The sequence below is a fragment of the Dama dama genome, chromosome 4 (assembly GCF_033118175.1).
Source record: "Dama dama isolate Ldn47 chromosome 4, ASM3311817v1, whole genome shotgun sequence".
Lineage (NCBI taxonomy): Eukaryota > Metazoa > Chordata > Mammalia > Artiodactyla > Cervidae > Dama > Dama dama.
In genome coordinates, this window is record NC_083684.1 from 16,560,604 (window position 1) to 16,581,580 (window position 20,977).

Sequence of the window (20,977 nt, forward strand, 5' to 3'; positions counted from 1 at the left end):
GAGAAAGTCCATCATTCAACACCAGGCTCAGCAATGGGTTTATTCAACCCCCAACATGGGTCCAAAGCACCTCCCTCTCCACGTTAGATTGTGCTAGGAACCGCGTCAACACAGACACTGACCACAAACCACTGACACCCAGTGAGCGCGGGCCGGCTGGGGAGCTCATTTCACCATCACCCACAGTGCCGAGGAGCCACGGCTCTGGCCCCGAGGTCACTGGGGTCCCGAGCGCGCCTGCAGCCCCTGCCTCCAGCATGACCCTGTTGGCCAGAAGGGATCCCAGCGACACCAACCTTCAGGACAGGGCTGCCAGGGCTCCACCATGTGCCCCGAGACCGTGACCTATGGGAGAAAGGACTACTTTGCTGTCGTCCTTCCCCCGACGTGGCTCCAGACTGCTTACTAGCGTCTCCCAGTCACGAAGGCCTTCCAGAAGCAGGAGGTCTGCTCCCTGGGGACTGTTCTCTGATTCCTGTTTCAACCATGAAAGACGCAGCTTATCCAGGATGGCAGGCTCCTGGAGCTGGCAACCTCCCCGGGCCTCAGAAGCCCATGCGGGGCTTCTTCCGGAGCCGCTGAGAGCCAGAGCGTGTGGCCAGGATGCTGGGTGTCTGGGAGGAAGGCGGGGTGGCACCCTCTGGGGTGTCCCCTCGAGGCAGCTGCTGGACCATGCTGTCCCGGGGGGTGTGCTGCCTGGAGGGTGTGGCCCGGATGCTGGGGGTCTGGGAGGAGGGGAGGGTAGCGCCCTCTGGGGTGTCCCCTCGGGGCAGCTGCTGGAACGTGCCAACCTGGGGGGTGTGCTGCCCCAAGGGTGTGGCCTGGACGCTGGGGGTCTGGGAGGAGAGTGTAGAGGCCCCTCTGGGGGTGTCTGAGTGGAGCGGCAGCTCAGCCATGTAGTCCCGGAGGGTCTGCTGCCGCTCCGAGGGGACGCCCTGGGCCCAGGGCTCCTGGGTAAGCTCCTGGGAGGGCGGGGTCCTTGGGGGCTGGGGCCTGGCCTCGGGCACCATGCGATCTGGGCTGGGCGGTGGGCTGGCAGCGTCCGAGAGGTCCACGCGGCCACTGAGGGAGGAGAAGGTGCTCGATAGCTGAGTCCGCCGCTTCTGCCGCTTGGGCTGCTTCCCAGGCCCTGCGTGGCCGCCCCGCCGCCTCTCCCACCAGGCCGCCGCCCCGAACTCCCAGGCTGCCTCCAGACGCTCGCTGAGCTCGTCCTCGGGGCCAGGCTCGGGGGCAGGGGGCCGCTCCTCCGGGGGGACCAAGCCCAGGTCCCTCTGCTGCAGCAGCCGCCCCTGGGCCATGGCCCTGCGGAGACCCTCGGCCACCGGCCCCTCCACCTTCTGAGGCTCGAAGCCACCCAGCAGCCGGCGGTGGGAGAAGGTGGGTGCTGCCCACACCGGGGGAGCCAGGGGCACCTCCAGCAGGGCCTTCAGCCACCGGCTGCAGCAGGCAGTGGCCTGGGGTGTCCAGGAAGCTGCGGGGGCATGAGCGTTGGGCCCGGGGTCTGCCTGGAGGTGGAGATGCTGGTAGAAGACGTCTCCGGCCGCGGACAGCTGGAAGAGCGACAGCACTGGTGTGGAGGCGGGGGGTGGGATGACAGCGGCCAGACCTGGGGACGGAAGGACAGTGACCAGAAGGCCTGGGGGGTGTGGCTCTCTGCCCGCCCCGGCCCCCAACGCACCTATGGTGGGCGCTTTCAGACGCTCCTGCAGCCTCCGGTGACTCTTGGGCTCCAGCAGGGGGAAGGCAGAGAGGGAGTCGCTCCTGGTGGGGAGAGACTGGGGGAGCCCTGCCAGCCGGGGCATGGAGGCCCCTGCTCCTGTAGGAGGGACAGACAGCTGAGGCCCTGTCCAGGCCTGCCCCGCCCACCCCCCTGCCCCGCCTGGCCCCTCACCTGCAAGGTGCAGCAGCTGCAGCTCCCCGCCCTGGCTGGCCAGGAGCAGCGGCTGGGGGAGGCCCGGGCACGGCGGGGGCAGCAGCCGGGCCAGCAGAGGTGCGGAGCGGAGGCCGTGGTTCCACTTGAACAAGGGCACCAAGGGGAGGCGCTCATCCACCAGGTAGACGGAGAACTGGCAGAAGACAACGGATGAGACCGACGGGGCGGGACAAGTCTCCCTGGGTCGCCCCCTGGCCCCTTCCAGAGCCCCATGTGGTTTTCAGAGTAGCCTGGCTCTGCACAGGGGGCGTCTCTCCAACAGGTGTCCCTTGTCCTGATGGTCCCGCTGGGAGAGGGACTCTCGGGAGAGGCTCTCACAGCCTTCCCCACCCTTGCCCGAGGCTGGCACACATGCCCAGACACCCAGGAGCGCCCAGGGTGCTGAGGGGGCGGGGCGGGGCGGGGCGGGGCCAGACCTCCTCCCCCTCGGCCCCTCCCCCTCCCCGGCTGCTGTCCAAGGCCCTGGGACCTGTGCCTCCAGTCACTGGAGACAGGGCAGGGCGGAGAGAAGGGGAGGTGAGCCCACCTGGGTGCAGACAAGGTGGAGCATGGGGTGCAGAGACTCGGGGCCGAGATCCCCCAGGTGCTGGGTGAGCAGGACCCGCTCTCCTTTCTGGCATGACGCCTCTGCCCCTCCACGAAAGAGCAGCAGACCACAGCCTGGCGGGCCCTGGGGGACACGATGGGTCAGCTCTCTCACGGTCCACCATCCGTGGTTTCAACCAGCCGGGGACTCGCTGGCCCTGCGGCTCGTCACGCCCACTGGCAGAGGCCCCCCCACCCCGTGCCCTCACCTGAGTGTCCACCATCTTCACTCCGGTGCGGTCACCCACCGTCAGCACTCGAGGGTGGGCGGTGAAGTCTGCCCAGCGCCAGGGAGAGGGGTCCCGGAACACCAGGGTCTCAGGGTCCTTGTAGATTTGCCGCAGCCTTGGGGAGACAGGCCAGCCGTGGTGCGGGGACAGGCTGAGGGGGAGGACTGGGCACCCTGGCCGGGCCCCAGCCGGGTTCTGGGGGGCCCGTGTTGGGGTGTGGGTTTCTGTGGCAGAGGCCTTACCCATCTTCGGTGCTCCACAGACAGACGGCTCCGGAGCGGCTGCAGATGACCATCTCTCCGGGTAGGTGAGGGCTGCAGGGCACACGCATGAGGAACACCGGGCCACCCCTTCTCCCAAGCCCGCTTCCACGCACACTGCCCCCTCCCCCCAAGCCCCTCACCTGAGGCTGATCCCTGTGGCCCCCTTGTCCACCTGCAGCACCTGGAGAGGGGCCGGCTGCCCCTGCGTACTGACCTTCCACAGGGCACAGTGGTGGTCAGAGCGGACAGCCAGCAGAGCTGGAGGAGGGAGAGGGTCAGGGTGAGGGTGAGGGTCAGCAGCAGAAGTAAGCCAAGGGGGGCGTCCACAGCCTTACCTTCTCCCTGCACGCTGCGGGTCACCACCTGTCGGACAGGTCCCCGGAGCTGGATACGGCCAGGGTCTCTGAGAACCTGGGGCTCACTCTCTGGGGTCAGACTGACCTTCTGGAAACCTGGGCATCTTGCTAAGGACAAGTTTACGGACTCCGGCCACTCGAGGCCCACAACTCCCTGCCCATCCCTGGCCTGTGCCCAGCGAGGGAGGATACACAGTGTGTCCATGGTGCTGCCCACAGGGTAGACCAGCTGCCCGGCCCCGGGGGTCCTGCCGGGCACCCAAGCCAGCGCGCCCCCAGTGTAGATATCATCCAGGAGCAGCCGCTCCCAGCGCAGGGCCAGCTCCTCATGCAGCAGCTCTCCCAGGAGGCTCGCCACCGACGTGCTCAGGATCGGGGCCCCAAGGATGGAGAACCGGCGCTGGCGCTGGCTGAGGTAAGCCCAGGGACAGCTGGGGCGAGAGGACGGCAGGAGGGTCAGGCCAGCCCGGGGAGGCCCAGTGTAGTGGACGCGTTTTAAAATCAACCTAGAACTCCTTCCTCTGCAAGAACACCCCACCCTGTTCCTGTGCTGCAGTCACATGACCCAGGCCTGGCACTTGGGGGTCGCCCCAGCCACAGTGATGGGCTCATGACGGGCATGACACCCAAGCCAAGCCGAGCCAAGCTCATCCTTCCTGGGACTTCTGCTGGTGCCTCAGGAAGGCCACTAGCCCTCTCCCTGGAATCAGTGGCCTCTCCCTGGAATCATAAACCACGTTGCTGCCACCTGTAAGCGGTCTGCCTAGGAACTAAGCCAAGCAGAGGCAAGTGGGTGAGAAGGTAAAGGTAAAGCTCTAGTAACACCTGAACGCCTGGATGCAGCCACGCCTGCACTCTACGAGCTTACCGTCCTTTTCCCCTGCACTGCTAGCGCAGCTGGGGTTTGGATGAGGAAGTGTGGCTCATGAGTGCACTGGGGAGGGTGGAAGCAAATGTTGATGGGAACTGGCATCCCGGCCTGGATCCTTCCACAGCCCCACCACCGGCTAGGCCTACCCAACCCGCCCTCTCTCACTAGCCACTTGCCCCCAGGGCTGGTGTCCACCGAGGTCCTGGAATAGCCTCTTCACACTGACCACTGTCTTCGTCTTAGAGCGGCTCTGTGTAGAAAATCCTTGTCAAGCTCACACGCCCGAGGGCCCACCCCGATGGAAAGTGGGGCGCCTCCCCCGTCCTGGCCGGCCAGGGTTACTCACATGTGCTCCTTCCAGTTTGAAATTCTCCAGCAGTAGCCTCCCCAGGGGTGCAAAGGCTATGTCTCCGTGGTTCCACAAGAACCGGCTGACCTGCAGGAGGAAGGGAGGCCGGGTCAGGAGGCACAGCCCCGGGCTCACAGCACTGTCCCCCGGGTGGGCCCGCGCACCTGCTCAGTAACATCCAGCACGGCTCGGGGATGTCTCCGGAACTGGTAGCCTCCCCGGAAAAGCAGATCTTTGGCAGTCAGGCCAGGGTCCCAGGGATCTGAGGGAAGAGGGAGGCTGGGAAGGGACTGAAGTGGAACCAGGCATCCCCGTGCCTAGAGGTGCCAAGGACCCTGCTGGGTGGAAGGAATCAGCAGGGGGCTGGGGAAGCAGCAGTGAGTGGGAGCAGCTCGGGAGGGGCCCCCAGCCCGAGCTCCTTACCGGGGCCAGGAGGCAGCAAGGGCAGGGGCCCAGGCATGTCCGGCTCCCAGAGCAGGTCCTTGGCCACGGGTGGCGCCCTGTCCTGAGGAAACACAACCACGGCCACAGCGTGACAGAGTGAGCGCCCAGGCCAGGCCCTGTCATCAGCTCTTGTCTCTTGTTAACTCCTTCAGTCCTCACCAGGCGCCTGCCAAGCTGGTCACTGTCACTTTAATGATGAAGAAAATGGGAGGAACGGGGAGGCCATCCCAAGTCCGGGCAGCAGCCAGAAAAGAGAAGGGCTGGGATCTGGACTCAGGCAGCCTGACTCCAGTCTGTGCTTCCCACCTCCAGGCTGCACTGCTCTCGGAGGATGGCCCGGCCTTCACTGGCTGGCCCGGATCCCACCCATGTGTCACTTACACTCGGGAGACCATGCAGTTGCCCACAGGCTCCTCTGCTCCCCTGCAGGGCTGGCCTCAGACAACTCAGCTCCACACTCGGGGATGGTAGAGCAGCAGGTGAGGCTCCGGATGGAAGCCCTTCCTTGTCAAGGGAGCCCTGCCAACCACCCCCACCACCCATCCAGGGTCTCTCTTAAATTTCTCACCCATGTGCCTCTGCCTGGTGTAACCCTTAGCCAGCCTGTCTCTAAGTGGCAGCCAATGGCTTAGGCATCCAGGGAAAGAGCAGGTGTCCTTCCTGTCCCAGGTCTCCCCGCCCCCCTCACCTTGCACTGTGTGGCTCCAGCATCCTTTTGGTTTCGCTCAGAGCTGTCCACACTTTGAAATGATTTTATCTTCTGACCTATTCACTTGTCAGTCCCCACTCCACCTAACTGTTCCCCAGGGGCAGGGAGCACATCTAACTTACTCACTCTGGATCCCCAGGACCTGATAAGGCACCTGGCACACAGTAGGGCTATTCAGTGAGTATTCGTTGAACAAACAGAGAAAGGAGAAGGTTGGGGGAGAGGGAGCAAGGAAGGAGGCTGAACCCTCTGTGGATGGCAGAGCACCCCAGGTTCCCAAAGGACAGGATTCTGGTTGAGCCTGGGTCTTAGTAGATTTGTACCAAAGCCCCTCACCCTGCACTCCTGCCAACTGGTGTGACCTCTAGGATGGGGGGGCCAATCGATGTCCCCCCCCACCGCCGCGGAGCCACCAAGGCTCTCCCTGCCATCCTCACCTGACAGCCTTGGGGCGAGGACGCTGGCAGGGTCAGCGCATCTCTCCAGCTGCACATGAACGACAGGTCAGGGACATCACTCTGACCAAGGGGGCCGGTCATGAACAATGAGGGTGGGAGGGAGCTGGGGAAGTCCATCTTGAAAAACAGGAGCCACCGTCACCCTGGCCTTCCTCAGAGACCTGAACCAGACAGCGGCTTCCAGGGCTCCTGGGAGAGTGAAGAGTGCCTTAAGAGGAGGATAATCTCTTTGGGGAAGCAGATAACAAAGAACAAATGAACGTGTCACCGAACGCCCGAGAATAGTAGGTGCTATACCAAAACCAAGCAACCCGCCAGGAGGGAAGGGGTGGCAGGGCCTAAGGGTGAAGCATCGGTAGCTTCATGAAGATGGTGTCCAGCACACACAGAGCCTAATGACAGAGACAAACATGCCAACTACTGGGAAGAGGGTACTGGGCAGAATGAACAGCAAGACCAAGAGTCCTGGGGCAGGAAGTACGTGAGAAGCAATTGTGCAGCCATGGGAACAACTAGGGGGTGAGTGATGGGGACCGAAGTTAGAAGGTGGCTGGTGGGGGTCAGCTTCCATCACGCTCTCACGTATCACATTATAATTACATAGTCCTACCTGGACGACAAGCCCCACACTCTAGGCTACACTCTCAAGACAAACTCATGTTCCCCAAAGCCAGAGACGAGTCTTATTTGTCTGCCTTCCCATTGTCGAGTACAGTACCCTCCAACAAAAAGGAACCAACTATGTACTGAATAATAATGTTTATGTCAAAGGGCTTTGGTGACTGCAGCCACGAAATTCAAAGATCCCTGCTCCTTGGAAAGGGAAGTTATGACAAACCTAGACAGAGTATTAAAAAGCAGAGACATCACTTTGCCAACAAAGGTCCATATAGTCAAAGTTCGGTTTTTTTCAGTAGTCATGTATGGATGTGAGAGTTGGACCAAGAAGAAGCCTGAATGCTGAAGAATTGACGCTTTCAAACTGTGGTGTGGGAGAAGATTCTTCAGAGTCCCTTGGACTGCAGATAGATCAAACCAGTCAATCCTAAAGGAAATCAACCCTGAATATTCACTGGAAGGACTAAAGCTGAAGTTTCAATACTTTGGCCACCTGATGCGAACAGCCGCCTCATTGGAAAAGACTGAAGCTGGGAAAGAGTGAAGGCAGGAGGAGAAGAGGGTGGCAGCGGATGAGATGGTTAGAAAGCATCACTGACTCAGTGGACGTGAACTTAAGTAAACTTCAAGAAATAGTGACGGACAGGGAAGTCTGGTGTGCTGCAGTCCATGCGATCACAAAGAGGGTGAACAACAACAACAAAATACAAAGTGCTCTAGAAGAATAAGCAGCTGTAATATCCTTTATTACCTGCAAAAATAAGAGAAGTTCTCACTTACTGAGTGCCAGCATCTGCCCGACATGGTACTACAAGTTTTATTCTCCTGCCGCTAGTATGGAGGTCAGGAAACAGGCTGGGAAAGAGCAACTTGCCCAAGGCCAATAGCGTGATCCTCCAGCCGCTCCAAAACCTGTTTTGAACCACTACTCTCCCTGCATCCAGAAGCGAGCACCAGCCTCAGAGCCTCACTAAGCAAAACCTTTCCCCTTAGAGCTACCACTGCATGTATCCATTTATTTTGTAACCTCAGTACCTCCAGGTACTCTGAGCACCTTGCAAAGTGCTCACCACACAGTAAATGTTGGTAGATGGTAAAGAATCTCCCTGCAACGCAGAAGACTGAGGTTTGATTCTTGGGTAGGGACGATCCCCTGGAGAAGGGAATAGCAACCCTCTGCAGTATTCTTGCCTGGAGAATTCCACGGACAGAGGAGCCTGGTGGGTTACAGTCCACGGGGTCACAAAGAGTTGGACACAACTGAGTGACTAGCACTTTCACTTTTCAAACGAGGGACTTCCCCGGTGGTCCAGTGGCTAATGTAGAGGGCCCAGGTTCGACTCCTGACCACAGAACTAGATTCCACATGCTGCAACTAAGAGTTCGAATGCCATAACTGATGATTCTGAGTGCCATAACTAAGACCCAGTTCAGTCATGTAAATAAATAAATAAATAGTAATTAAAAATAAAAAAACTGGTCAAATGAATGTGTTTCTCAGGGCACAGGTCAGCCTCATTCTAATTGTGGTTTATATGCCTTATCTCTTCTTCAGGACTGCTCTCTGGGACAGGAACTGTATCTAATTCATTTCTGAGCTCCTGGCATCTGATTGTTGCTGTCTTTCTCCTCCATCACAGGAGAGGACAGTGGTGGGAATGCGTCTTTTCACGAGAGGACCCTTTCACACTATCTCTCCACTAAAAATGAACACCATTGCCCTTCCTACCCACCCATAAAATCCACCCCCATCCTTCAGATTTTGTCAGGAAGCCTCTCCTGGTTCCTCCAGCCCTGTCCCACATCACCCTGCATTCCTCCTCTGGAGCACGCATTGTGATGTGTGATAAAATATTTAAAGGTAAAGCTATGTGATTCCAAACTGCTCTGAAGGTCCCCATGGGGAAGGGACTTTATCCCCGGTGCCTGCCTTATTTACTACGTGATGTACAGGAAAGCCTGGCGCGCTGCATGCAGTTCATGGGGTCGCAAGAGTCGGAGACGACTGAGCGACTGAACTGAACTGAACTGAAATCAGTACGTAAAAGCTGAAGGCACAAATCCAAGAATAAGGAACTAGACAGCCTCAAACAAACGCAGGGAGGCTGAGGGAGTTGGTGGAGCCCACGACCTCAGAAAAGCCCCGAGACAAGACAGCCTCGACTTCCGGCCCTCGTTCTCTCCCGGATCCTAATTTAGACCTCCGGAGTTTCCTCGGGTCTGCACGAACGCCGGGTGTGGCAATAGGTGCGCCTGCCGGGGTATGGGAAACGGGATCAGGGAGGCCCTTCCTTCCCTTCAGACCTCTACTCGCCCACGTCCTCCCCATCCGTCTCTTCCCACTCCACGTCGAGGCCCCAGAATTTCAACACAAGAACAGCAGGCATCTGACACCAAGCGCTGTGTGCCAGACAGTTGTTGCTACGACGCTTTACAACGGCGTGATGCTCCCCGCTCCATGAGCCAGCGGCTGCTCACCACCCACTCTGCAAAGGTTGGGCGACTCGTCCCAAAGCCACACAGCTTGGGGCCGGTGGACTGAAGCAGGGGGACCCGCCCCTCCGTCCTGTCGGAGCGATGCGCGCACTTACGTGATCCCGTCGCGCCGTGCTTGTCTGGGAAACTGACCTCCGCGTGACGCTCGCCTGACCCTCGTGCTACGACGGAGCCCCAAGGCGGAACCCTAGCTCCCCAGCCCTCAACCCGAAAGCCGCACAGAAACAATGAACCGCCTCCCCGGGCTGGGCCGGAAATGCTCTCTGGAAGGCAGGAAGTCCCGCCTCCCAGCCCGGGCTTAGGGGCGCTCCAGAGCGCCACCTCCCGGGAGGAGGGAGAATGCGCGTGCAGACGTCGTGGGCACTGGAAATTAAGTAAAAGGAAATGAAAAGTGAAGTCGCTCAGCCGTGTCCGACTCTTTGCGACCCCATGGACTGAAGCCCGCCAGGCTCCTCTGTCCATGGGATTCTCCAGGCGAGACTACTGGAGTGGGTTGCCATGCTCTCCTCCAGGGGATATTCCTGACCCAGGGCTCATACCTGCGTCTTTTGCAACTCCTACATTGCAGGCAGATTCTTTACCGCTGAGCCACCAGGGAAGTCCTCAGAATTGTCTTTCTTGAGGTCAATCCTTGAACCGTTTGGGAGGTTAAATCTACTTTGCTCCACATCTGTTCTTCCAAGTCAAATGTTAACAGATTCTAACCGACTGTTTCTCTATGCCTTAGTGTCCACATCGCCCCCCTCCTGGCTCGTATTGTCAGATCCAAAAGTAGCAAGCAGCAGCAGCAGCAACAGTAACAAAACTTACAGACGGTAAACTCAGTAACTGGTCACATTTTCCCAGTCACTGGCTCCTACAAGACTGTTAAAAGTTCCATCTCCTTAAAGCAACATGGTAGCGAGCCATATGTAAATTGTCTTCATTCTTAACTATATTTTTGTTATTTCTCCTTCGTCGCTAGACCCTCATTTTTAAGAATTGCTATCTCGACATGTTTTTACGAACCAACCCAAATTCACTTCTGAGGGGAAAAAAAGCGGCCTGGGGAGGGCAGGATATAAAATGACTAATTTTAGCTAAAGCCCACATGGAGCACTTACAGTTGGCTTCAGGAAGGCTTAGGGTGAACAGATTTTAAATGTTGGCCCTAAAGATACTGTGAGGCTGCTACAAATGAAAACACCATCTCTTACAGAATGAGGACCTCCCGTCCTCCTCTAGGCTCAGCTGCTTAAGCAGCTGGGGAGGGCAAACTGGCAAAATGGGGAGTGGAGGGCAGCCTTGGACCGCAGCGGGGGTGAGGTGCTGAATTTGGGTCCCCAGACGCCTCCCCTGGCTTTTATTTCCCGAATACCACGCAAGCGCAGAGAAGATGATGGGAGGGCCCTGTCCTCCACCCTCACCTTACACCCGGAGCCCCGCCCGTGAAGTAAGGAGATTGGCCAGGTGGCCACTTAGTCCACATACAGGCTCTCGCTGCCTGGGAGACTGGCCTCCCATTGGCTGGGCATACTGTCCTGCTACAGCTTTATGGGCTCTCATTGGCTACGAGTGAGGTGGGAGGCGGAGCTCACCATGCGCCGCCGGTTGTACCACGTGCTCCCCACGTGGGCACTGGCTCTGGCGTGTAAAAGGGCGCGGGTGGCGCCACAACGTGTCCGCTGTCCCCTCCGGTTCTCGAATCCAGCCATGGCTTCACAGGCCAGTGCAGCTCTGGGCACCGATGACAGTGGCCGCAGGAAGCCCCGTCTGGCAGCATCACTGCAGATCAGCCCAGGGTCCAGCCCCTGGAGGCCCTCGGCCAGTCTGGGCCAAGAGTCTGCGCCCGCCCCCAACGCAGAGGACGATGAACCGGGCGGGCAGCTCCAGGCCTCTGCAGCGGCTGGGGACGGTGGGGCCTGGGTAGGGGGCAGGGACCGGGGAGCTGGGGGCGGCCGGGCACAGGAAGGATGGGGTCCCTGAGGGTCGCTGTACCACCTGCAGGGCCCGCCGGGGAGTTCCCGAAGGTGGCCAGACATCTGGGCCTGCTTCTCAAAGACCCGCCGCCGGGCCAGGCCGTGGCCTTGCTTACTCAGTACGCGGCTAATCTGGGCGTCTCCCTGATCTTTCGAGAAGGCCAAACAGCAGGTGAGGCCCAGGGGGCTGGGATGGCAGCGTGCCCTGGGCTGTTTTCAAATGAAACCAGGAAGACTGAGTTGGACCTGGGGCCCGAGGTAGGCCTGCTGTGAGCAGCGTGGCGCCAGGGGCACCAGGTACCCCAGATTTCTAACTATCAGGTGACGGCGGGGGGTTGGGGGGTTGGGGGGTTGGGGGGGTGGGAGGGGCGGAGGGGGCACATCTGAAGCTCAGGTTGGTTAAGGGATCTGCCTCAAGCTGTTTTTTTGAAGGTCAGTTACAAACAGTTACAGTTACCATGCCAGCATTGGAGAGGAGGTGCCTAAGTGAGGGCCAGCCCACCCCAACTCAAAGAGGTTATCAGATACAGTTTAATGATGGCAACACTGTATGCAGATATAATGGTTACAGTCGTCCTCCCAGAACCACCAAGATCCATACACCAGGTCCCTCCTAGATTCAGATTCCCAGCTTTCAGCCAGCACATTCCCTGCTTCTAAGAACTTTTGGGAGCATTTGTAAAACTTTCTTGGAGAACCCCAAACTGAACAACTCCAAACGAGATAATGTATTAAAAAAAATCTACCTGGGATTTGTTTTAATCAGGTATGTCAAGACAGCAGACATGAGAGTGCTTGTCACGAAGGAGGAAGTATGGATTCCTAGAAACAGGAGGCACAGATGGCCATGCAGGGCTGTGTAGGAAAGGGTGGAGTGGTCAGGAGGAAGAGGAGAGGGGCAGGCACAGCCCAGGGCGTTAATTGGGTTTTCTTGGAAAAGAATGGTTGGAGCAGGGTACCTATGCAGAGTGAGATTAGGATTGATAAAAGCAAGACACTGGATAAATTTAGGGTTTGTGGGGTGGTTCCTAGCTGCCTAGTACCTGGCCTCGGGAATGATTTAGGGCATGGGGAATGTTGGCTTGTGAGAGAGTTCTGTGGTTGGGGTGTGAGCTCTGGATTGGTCGGTTTTTATATGAAAAGAGTGAGCTTGCAGAGAAGTTGTTTGCTATGTCTAGGAATTAGCTAGTCCTGGGAGGGACGGTTTCTCCGAATGCTAGAGCATCAAGAATACAGAAAATAGGGATTTCCCTTGTGGTCCAGTGACTAAGACTCTGAGCTCCCTTGCGGGGGGCCCAGATTTGATCCCTGGTTGGGAAACTAGATCCCACATGCTGTAACTGAGACGTCGCATGCTGCAACTAAAAAAAAAAAAAAAATACAGCAAACAAGGAAATCAATTCAATACCAGTGATGACAGCTAACGTTCTTGTGTTCTGGGTGACAGACCAAGTGTTATTTGAAGGTCTTCAGATACATTAACTCATTGAGTCCTCACAAGTGTTCCTTAAGAAAGGCAGATACCATTACCACTGCTTTACAGATGGGAAGACTGAGGCCAGAGAGGCTGAAACTGCCAGGGGGCAGTCTGGTTTCAGAGCCTGAGCTGAACCACTGAGAATATTGCCACTCCCTTCCGCCTAAGGTCCCTCTTTCCACTGTCGATGTGGGTAGGCATTTTTTGTCATTTTTATTCTTCATTTTGGTAAATTTTCAAAGAATAGTATAAAAGAGCTCCCATAAACTCTTCACCCAGATTCTCCAGTTCACATTTGTCACATTTACTTTCTGTCCCTCTTTCTCTTCTATATATATTTACATATAAATACCCACATTAATTTGTTTTGAACAATCTGAAGGCTTATTTACCCCTTAAACATTTCAACATATATTTTCTAAGAACAAGGGCATTGTCTTATCTAATTGCAGCACAAGGATCAAATTCTGGAAACTTAACAAGTGACCCCATGGACTATACAGTCCATGGAATTCTCCAGGCCAAAATACTGGAGTAGGTAGTCTTTCTCCAGGGATCGTCCCAACCCAGGGATCGAACCCTGGTCTCCCGCATTGCAAGTGGACTCTTTTCCACCTGAGCCACAAGGGAAGCCCAATAATACTGGAGTGGGTAGCCTATCCCTTCTCCAGGGGATCTCTCCGGCCCAGGAATAGAACCAGGGTCTCCTGGAATTGCAGGCAGATTGTTTACCAGCTGAGCTATAGGGGAAGCCCATTGATATAATACTATTACTTAGTTACCATTCATGTTCAAATTTTGCTGCTTGTTACAGTGATGGACATTTTTTTTTCCAATCCATCACGATTTATTACATCAGCCTCTTTAACCTCCTTTTATCTGAAACAATTCCTCAGGCTGTCTTTGGCTTCAGGACAGTGATGATTTTGAAGGGTAAGGTCTGGTTATCCTGTAGAAAGTTGTTCATTTGGGTTTGTCTGTTTCCTCAGGATTGGGTTCAAGTGATGCGTGACCAGCGGAGGCATCTGTGGCAACCTCGTGTCTGTGGCAGTGCCTCCCGCCAGGGGGCCCGAAATCTCCTTATTCTACCCCTGGGGTGTCAGCTGGGAGGGCCTGATCAGGGTGGTGTCACCAGGTGCTTTCACTTCCCTGCTGGGTGTGACGATCCTGTTCCCTAGAACTCCATCCCCCACCATGGTTGTAACATCCTTTGATGATTGTGGCCAGAGTTGATTATTACTGCACTAGCTGCCAGAGAGTCCTGATGCCAGCCTGCCTTCTGCATCTCCCAGCTGGCATTCTTTTGTAAATATCTATTTGGCTGCCTCAAGTCTTAGTTGTAGCACGCGGGGTCTTCATGGACACATGTGGGATCTTTTGTGGCCCGTGGGCTCAGTAGCTGTGGCTCAGTAGTTTCCCCAAGGCATGCAGGATCTTACTTCCCTGACTAGGGATTGAACCCACCTCCCCTGCATTGGAAGGCAGATTCTTAACCACTGGACTGCCAGAGAAGTCTCCCTAACTGGCATTCTTGATGCTCTTTTAAAGTAGGTGAATCTCCATGCTAGTGAGGGGTACTGAAATTCAGGTTCTCTTCAAAAGAAAAAGGCAGCCCTTTTGGGAGACAATTTAGCAGCAGGTAACAGCAAATACTGTGAATGGAAATAAATTTATGCCCTTTGACCAACTGATCCCTGTTCTAGGATTTTCATCTGTCTCTATTGTGTCATAAGTAACACCTGGAGTGGTCATGTTTGGAAGACGAGCTTCTTGTAGAGAAGAAATAGAGCAGTGTGTCTGAGAGAGGACAGGGGACCTTCCTCCTGGGGACAGTGCAGCCATGGATCTGGGTCCTGACAGCACCTGGGCTTGCTGGCCATGTGCCTGCCTTGTCCCCCTCTGTACAATGGGGTCACAGGGATCTATTTCCGAGGGGCTGGCGCGGATCTGTGAGCGGCCATGGCCTGGCATGCCGAGGCCTGCAGCGGCCTGGGCGGAGCTCAGCAGGCTGTCTCCCCGTCATGCTGGTCATGCTCGCTGGCAGGTGTCATGGTCCTGCTAGGAAGCGCCCGGGACAAGGATGAGGCGCACGGTACCACTTCTCAACTCCTCCTTCCCCAGACCCCTGCTCGCCCTTCTCTGTGGCTGTGGAGCTGGATGGGGTGGTCTGCCCCCCAAGCACTGCCAACAGTAAGCCGGAGGCCAAGCAGCAGGCAGCTCTCTCTGCCCTCCACTACATCCGGCGTCAGCTGGAGGGCCCAGCTGCAGGGGCAGGTAACCCAGGGCACGTCGGGGGCGGGAGTGCACATGCACCTAGGGGTCAGTTGCTGCAGAGACTATCTGGGCACCAGGACCCAGCCTGCAGGGAGCTGGGGATGGAGATGTGAGCAGACCCCTGCCCTAATGTCCTTTGAATCCCACCCACCCTGGGCCCAGGGACTGCTGGGGGCAGCTGAGGGACTTTTGGCTTCCGGAGGATGACCTGAGCCCCCGACCTCAACCCTCCACACACACCAATCGCCCGTGGGACCTCTTGGATTCCTGAAGGATGAAGGATGGGAGGGCAGTCCCCAGCACCCACGACAGCCCACCCTTTGTCTCTCTTCCAGAACCCCCAAAGACCCCCAACCAGCCTCCTCTCGCTCCTCTGAGCATAGGTAGGTGAGACCCCAGTGACGCCCACCCCCCCAGCACAGGAGGGCATGGCCTGTGAAGCCACCTCCACCCGCTCCCTCCCCTGCAGAGAACATCGTGACCCATGAGCAGCGCTGCGCGGCCGTGGTCAGCGCAGTCTTCGACCGCCTGGTAGATGCCAGCTCGCCATACTGGGCCTGCAAGGGGACTGTGGCCGCGGTCATCCTGGAGCGAGGTAGGGTGGCCCTGCCCCCGCCTCCCCGGGAAGGCCCCTGGGCCCCCTGCCTCAGGCCAGTCTTCTCTGCCCCCTTCCCCGCAGAGGTCCCGGGCGCCAGGGGCCACGCCAAGGAGACCTACCAGCTGGTGGCGCTGGGCACCGGCGGCGGCAGCTGCGCCGGGTGGCTGGACTTCTCAGGCCGGCAGCTGCACGACTGCCACGGGCTGGTGGTGGCCCGCCGGGCCCTGCTGAGGTGAGGGGTGGCGGGGGGCCCTCTGCCCAGCCAGCCCCAGGGAGACGGGACCACCCTAGCTGCCACTCCTCCACCCCCAGGTTCCTGTTCCGGCAGCTCCTGCTGGCCACGCAGGGGGGCCCCATGGGCAAGGAGAAGTCCGTGCTGGCCCCCAAGCCGGGGCCCGGGCCCCCCTTCGCCCTCAAGCCCCGGATCTTCCTGCACCTCTACGTCAGCAACACGCCCAAGGGAGCCGCCTACGATATCTAGTGTGTGGGGTACAGGGTGAGGGGGGCCTGGGGGGCTGCACCAGGGAGCGCCACGTGGGGGTGGGAGAGGGGCCCTGACCCCCTACCCCGGTCCTCCGCAGCCTCCCTCCGTCGTTGGAGGGCGGCCTCCTGCACGGCCCCCCGCTCCGCCTGCAGGCCCACATCCAGGGGGAGCTGAAGCCGGTGTGCTACGTGGCCCCCGCGCTCCGCGACACGCACGTGGGCTGCCTCTCGGCGAGTGACAAGCTGGCGCGCTGGGCCGTCCTGGGGCTGGGGGGTGGCCTGCTGGCCCACTTCCTGCCCCCCCTCTACACCACCAGCCTGGTCCTGGGTGAGCCCCGCAGGGCAGGGGGGCAGGGGCGGGCCTTGGGGCGGGGAGACGGGCGGACAGAGACTCAGACCTTGTCCTGTGCCCCACAGCCGACTCCTGCCACGACCCCCCGACCCTGAGCCGGGCCATCCACACGCGGCCCAGCCTCGACAGGGCCATGGGGCCGTGCCTGCCAGCCCCCTACACCCGGACCATGCTCCACCTCTTTGCAGGGCCCTCGGTGGCCCCCTCTGACCTCCCCCCCAACACCTGCCAGGGCCTGAGCCTCAACTGGAGCCTGGGGGACCCGGACGTCGAGGTGGTGGACGTGGCCACCGGGCGTGTGAAGGCCGAGTAAGAAGGGCCTGGGGGCAGGCTGGAGGGGGGTTTGACAACCAGAGGGGTCCCCCATCCCCTTGCCTGTGGGGAAAAAAGATGCATCTAGCCACCAGCTTCTCAGCAGCAATGTGACCCCCCAAGATCGTCAGGGTGGAGGTGGAGGTGGTGTGAGAGGGTGGCGCGGGCCTGGTGGCTCGGGCCTCCTTTGCCCTCCCCCCACATTGGGCGCCTTTCTGTCCTTCCCAGCGCTGCCCCCGGGCCTCCCTCGCGCCTCTGCAAGGCCTCCTTTCTCCGGGCCTTTCGCCAGGCTGCCCATGCCCTTGGGAAGTCCCACCTGCTGGCCTTGCAGACCTACGAGGCAGCCAAGGTCAGTGCCTTCCCGCCCCCACAGCCCTCTTTCCCGCACCCCTGGCAAACACCCCCTCTCACCTGCACCCCTCCTGCTCTAGGCCGGGCCCTATCAGGAGGCTCGCCAGCAGCTGTCCATCCTCCTGGACCAGCAGGGCCTGGGGGCTTGGCCCTCGAAACCGCTGGTGGGAAAATTCAAAAACTGAAGCAGAGCTCCAGGGGCCGAGGTTCTGAGCCCAGCGGGACCCCGCTGGAGGAGTGCCGATTGGGGGGTGGGGGGTGAGGGGGTGAGGGCGGGTTGAGCACTGGTGCGCAGGGTGAAGCCAGGGATGGAGGGAGGCCCTGACGCGGAGGCAGGGTGGGGTCTGCTGCACACTGGGGGCTCGAATAAAGAAGCTGATTCTGGTGTTCCTGTGTGCTGTTGGCTTTTTGGTGGGGAAGGGGGAGCCCCAGTCCCTGCCCTCCAGGTCCTCTGGGTCCTGCGAGAGGTGGGCAGCCCTGGGAGCTGGCAGGGGGCTCATCCCGAGTGGGTCCCACCCTGCCTCTGCGTCACCACAGCTGTCCTACCTGGTGAGGCTGTGATACCCAGAGCCTACCTCTCAGGGGTGGGGGTTGTGGGGAGTCTGCAGGAATGTCCAGGCTCCCCAAGGACCTTGGGGGCGGAGGAGGAAGTGCATCCTGCCCAGGCACACGCCCACCCCCTGACCCTGGCGCCGGGCACACATCTGCAGGCCTGGGCAGGGGCCTGGAGCAAGAGCAGGAGCGCAGTAGCTTTGAAGTCTGGGGCCTGAGGTGGTGGAGGACCACACCAGCCTCCAGCCCCACACCCTGTGACCGGGGCCTCCCTGCTCCCCCAACAGTTACAGGGTCCAGAACTCCAGATCGCTCTCCCCAGTGGGCTGGGAAGCTGGATTGGCATTCCGGGCCAGGCAGGAGCAGACACTGAAGCCCTGGGATAGCATCCGTTCCCTCCAGGCCACCTCCCAGCCACTGCGGGGGGTGGTGTGTGTGTGTGTGTGTGTGTGTGTGTGTGTGTGTGTGTGTGTGTGTGTGTGTGTGTGTGTGTGTGTGTGTGTGTGTGTGTGTGGTGTGTGTGTGTGTGTGTGTGTGTGTGTGTGTGTGTGGTGTGTGTGTGTGTGTGTGTGTGGTGTGTGTGTGTGTGTGTGTGTGTGTGTGTGTGTGTGACCTTGGCGGCCACTTAACCTCAGTTCACTCCGGTGGACTCATCTGGAGAAACAACCGGAAGGCCAGCCCACATGGCTGTTCTCCAGCCCACCTGACCTCAGGCTGGGCTTTCCCTCTGTCCATCTGCTGGGCCCCGTCCTCTCCCTTTCAACCAGTGCTGCTGCCAACAAGGGGGCGTGGCGGGGAGGGGGTGATGGAGGAAAGAGCTGACAGGCTGGAGCAGGCCTTGCCCCCACCACCTGCCCCCAGGCTTTACAGATGCTGTCATATTAAACCCCCCACCAGCGAGGTGGATGCTCTCGCTGCTCCACTTTACTGGTGAGAAAATTCACCAGGTGAAGGTGGGCACCCCCCAGAAGAGCACAGCGTTGGGATGGAGCTGCAGTTCCCACCCAGGCCCCTGACGTCCCCAAGTGCCTGGGAGCCCCCAGGCCGCTGCTCGAGTCGCTTCTCTGACCTGGGGCAGACCCCCAGCCTCTTGTACAGCGTGGCTGGGCGGTGTGTGTCCAAGAGCTCCCTCCTCGCCCTCAGCAGCTCTCCTCTGCTCTTTCCTGAAGGCCACGGGGGTGAGAGATGCAGCTTTTGCCCCTGAGAGGGAGAGCTGTGGGCTAGAGGGCTTGGGAGGGGGTGGGAAAGGGGCTGGGAGGGGGCACGAGAGGACGGGGGCTAGGGGAGGTGGGAGCCGCTGCCAAAGGCAGGCTGGTGTTCAGGATCACGCACGTGCAAGGGAAGGACAGCAGGGAGTTTGAACCAGGATGGAGGGTCTCAAAAGCCAGACAGCTGCTGATTTTCTTTGTCTTTAATTCAGAAAACAGTGAGATTATTTTTTTTAATACCAGTATTGTAATTTAAGGGCTTCCCTGGTGGCTCAGATGGTAAAAAATTCTGCCTGCCACTCAGGAGACCCAGGTTCAATACTTGGGCCGGGAAGATCCCCTGGAAAAGGAAGTGACAACCCACTCCAGTGTTCATGCCTGGAAAATTCCACGGACAGCAGAGCCTGGTGGGCTGTGGTCCATGGGGTTGTAAAGTGTTGGACATGACTGAGCGACTAACACACTTTATTGTTATTTAAACAGAAAAAAAAATAGGCTAACTTTGAAATAATGATTTCTTCTTATTTTTTTTTTCAGGAATGGAGAGGATTTTTAAAACACCCAAGCCTATTAATTAGCACATTTATTACACATTGTTTTCCCCCGGAGATCATTTAAATTGATTTACTTTTTGTCCTGTGATGGTGACTACAACCAGATCCCAGCCATTCCCAAATGCAGTTCTATGCAATGAGCCTTTTGATATTCATTAATCACATAATCAGTGGGTAAACAAGTTATTCAAAATGACATTAACTCTGCCGTGTTCTGCCAAGTAAGTAATATTTGTCCCCACGTTGCATAAATCTGCCTGTCCAATCCTTCCCTCCCAAGACAGTCTCTGTTACCACATTATTCGCTTGGTTCCTTTGACTCAGCCGATTTATTATTGCAGGGTGATGATGAAGATTGCTTTTGAAAGGGAGAGCCTGTTAATGTCTTCTGGCCCAATCCCCACCGGGTGGAGTTTTGCCAACAACCGCATTTTGAGCTGTGAGGTGACATGACCTACCTGGGCACAACATACAAGCCAACTTTGCCATCACTCCCATCCCCCCTTGCCTGCAGCTCTGAGCCCCGGGGTCTCTCCTGGACCCCTGCCCCGTGCTGCCCCTCCCCGTGTGTAGTCTTCACCACTGAGCACGAGTGTAGACCCAGGAGGCGAATCGAGGGGCCACTCCACCTTTCCAAGCCTCAGTTTCCCCACCTGGTGAATGAGAGCTGGTCACCAATCCATGGCCCACAGGGTCACGGTGGGATGAACTGGGAAGTGAGCCAAGCGCTGTGCCTCGATCTTGGCCATCATCGGCAGTGGTGGCTGTTGCCAGGCCTGGCTGTTCTCAGCTTGTTGTCTCTCTCCATGCCCCTGGCTCCCTGCCCCATGGAGTCTTCCACAAAGAACATGCCCAACAAACCAATGTTGAATGGAAAATGAATGACTGATAGAATCCTCTCTTCACAGGAGTGGGTTAGAGCAGGGGTCCCCAACATCCAGGATCTAATGCCTAATGATCTGAGTTGGAGCTGATGTAATAACAATAGAAATAAAGTGCACAATAAATGTAATGTGCTTGAATCATCCCGAAACCATCCCCTGTCCCCCATCTGTGGAAAAACTGTCTTCCATGAAATCTATCCCTGGTGCCAGAAAGGTTGGGGACCATTGGGCTAGACAGCAACCCTGTTCCAAAATATGGCTCTGGAAGATGTTTTGAAAATTTCCATTTTACTATGAGCTCTTTTTTTTTTTTTTTTTTTTGCTGACCTGTAGAAGCATTCTAAAACATCTAGAGAGTGACTTCCCTGCTGGTCTAGTGGCTAAGACTCTGAGCTCCCAATGCAGAGGGCCCAGGTTCGGACCCTGGTCCAGGAACTAGATTCCACATGCTGCAAATCAAAGATCCTGCATGCCACAGCGAAGACTTAAGATCCTGCAGGCTGCAACTAAGACCCAGAGCAGCCAAACAAATAAATACAGTGATCAGTATTTTAAAAATAAATAAATAAAAGACCTAGAGAATGTGGATCAAACCACACCTGCACTCCTTGTAGATTGTCAGTCATAAGAACCAATAAAATCTCCTTTTGTTTGTTCGTTTG

The 20,977-nt window shown here is 57.9% G+C and overlaps 2 protein-coding genes across 2 annotated transcripts; one reads left to right on the forward strand and one right to left on the reverse strand.

Annotated features, from left to right (window-relative positions):
- Window positions 1–24: 24 nt before the first annotated feature.
- TAF1C (TATA-box binding protein associated factor, RNA polymerase I subunit C) lies at window positions 25–9,552 on the reverse strand. The gene is made up of 15 exons (XM_061138294.1): window positions 9,408–9,552; window positions 6,178–6,387; window positions 5,011–5,092; window positions 4,752–4,849; window positions 4,585–4,674; window positions 4,415–4,488; window positions 3,560–3,798; window positions 3,347–3,463; window positions 3,152–3,269; window positions 2,991–3,062; window positions 2,728–2,863; window positions 2,460–2,603; window positions 1,892–2,066; window positions 1,679–1,816; window positions 25–1,606 (listed from the first exon to the last, which is right to left on the reverse strand). The coding sequence occupies exons 2-15, from the start codon at window positions 6,313–6,315 to the stop codon at window positions 546–548; spliced, it is 2,682 nt and encodes an 893-aa protein (XP_060994277.1). The 5' UTR covers window positions 6,316–6,387; window positions 9,408–9,552; the 3' UTR covers window positions 25–545.
- Window positions 9,553–11,004: 1,452 nt separating this feature from the next.
- On the forward strand, window positions 11,005–17,331 carry ADAD2 (adenosine deaminase domain containing 2). The gene is made up of 11 exons (XM_061137470.1): window positions 11,005–11,206; window positions 11,299–11,442; window positions 14,869–15,021; window positions 15,357–15,404; window positions 15,491–15,616; window positions 15,701–15,851; window positions 15,932–16,099; window positions 16,201–16,430; window positions 16,520–16,763; window positions 16,995–17,115; window positions 17,198–17,331. The coding sequence occupies exons 1-11, from the start codon at window positions 11,005–11,007 to the stop codon at window positions 17,300–17,302; spliced, it is 1,692 nt and encodes a 563-aa protein (XP_060993453.1). The 3' UTR covers window positions 17,303–17,331.
- Window positions 17,332–20,977: the final 3,646 nt, after the last annotated feature.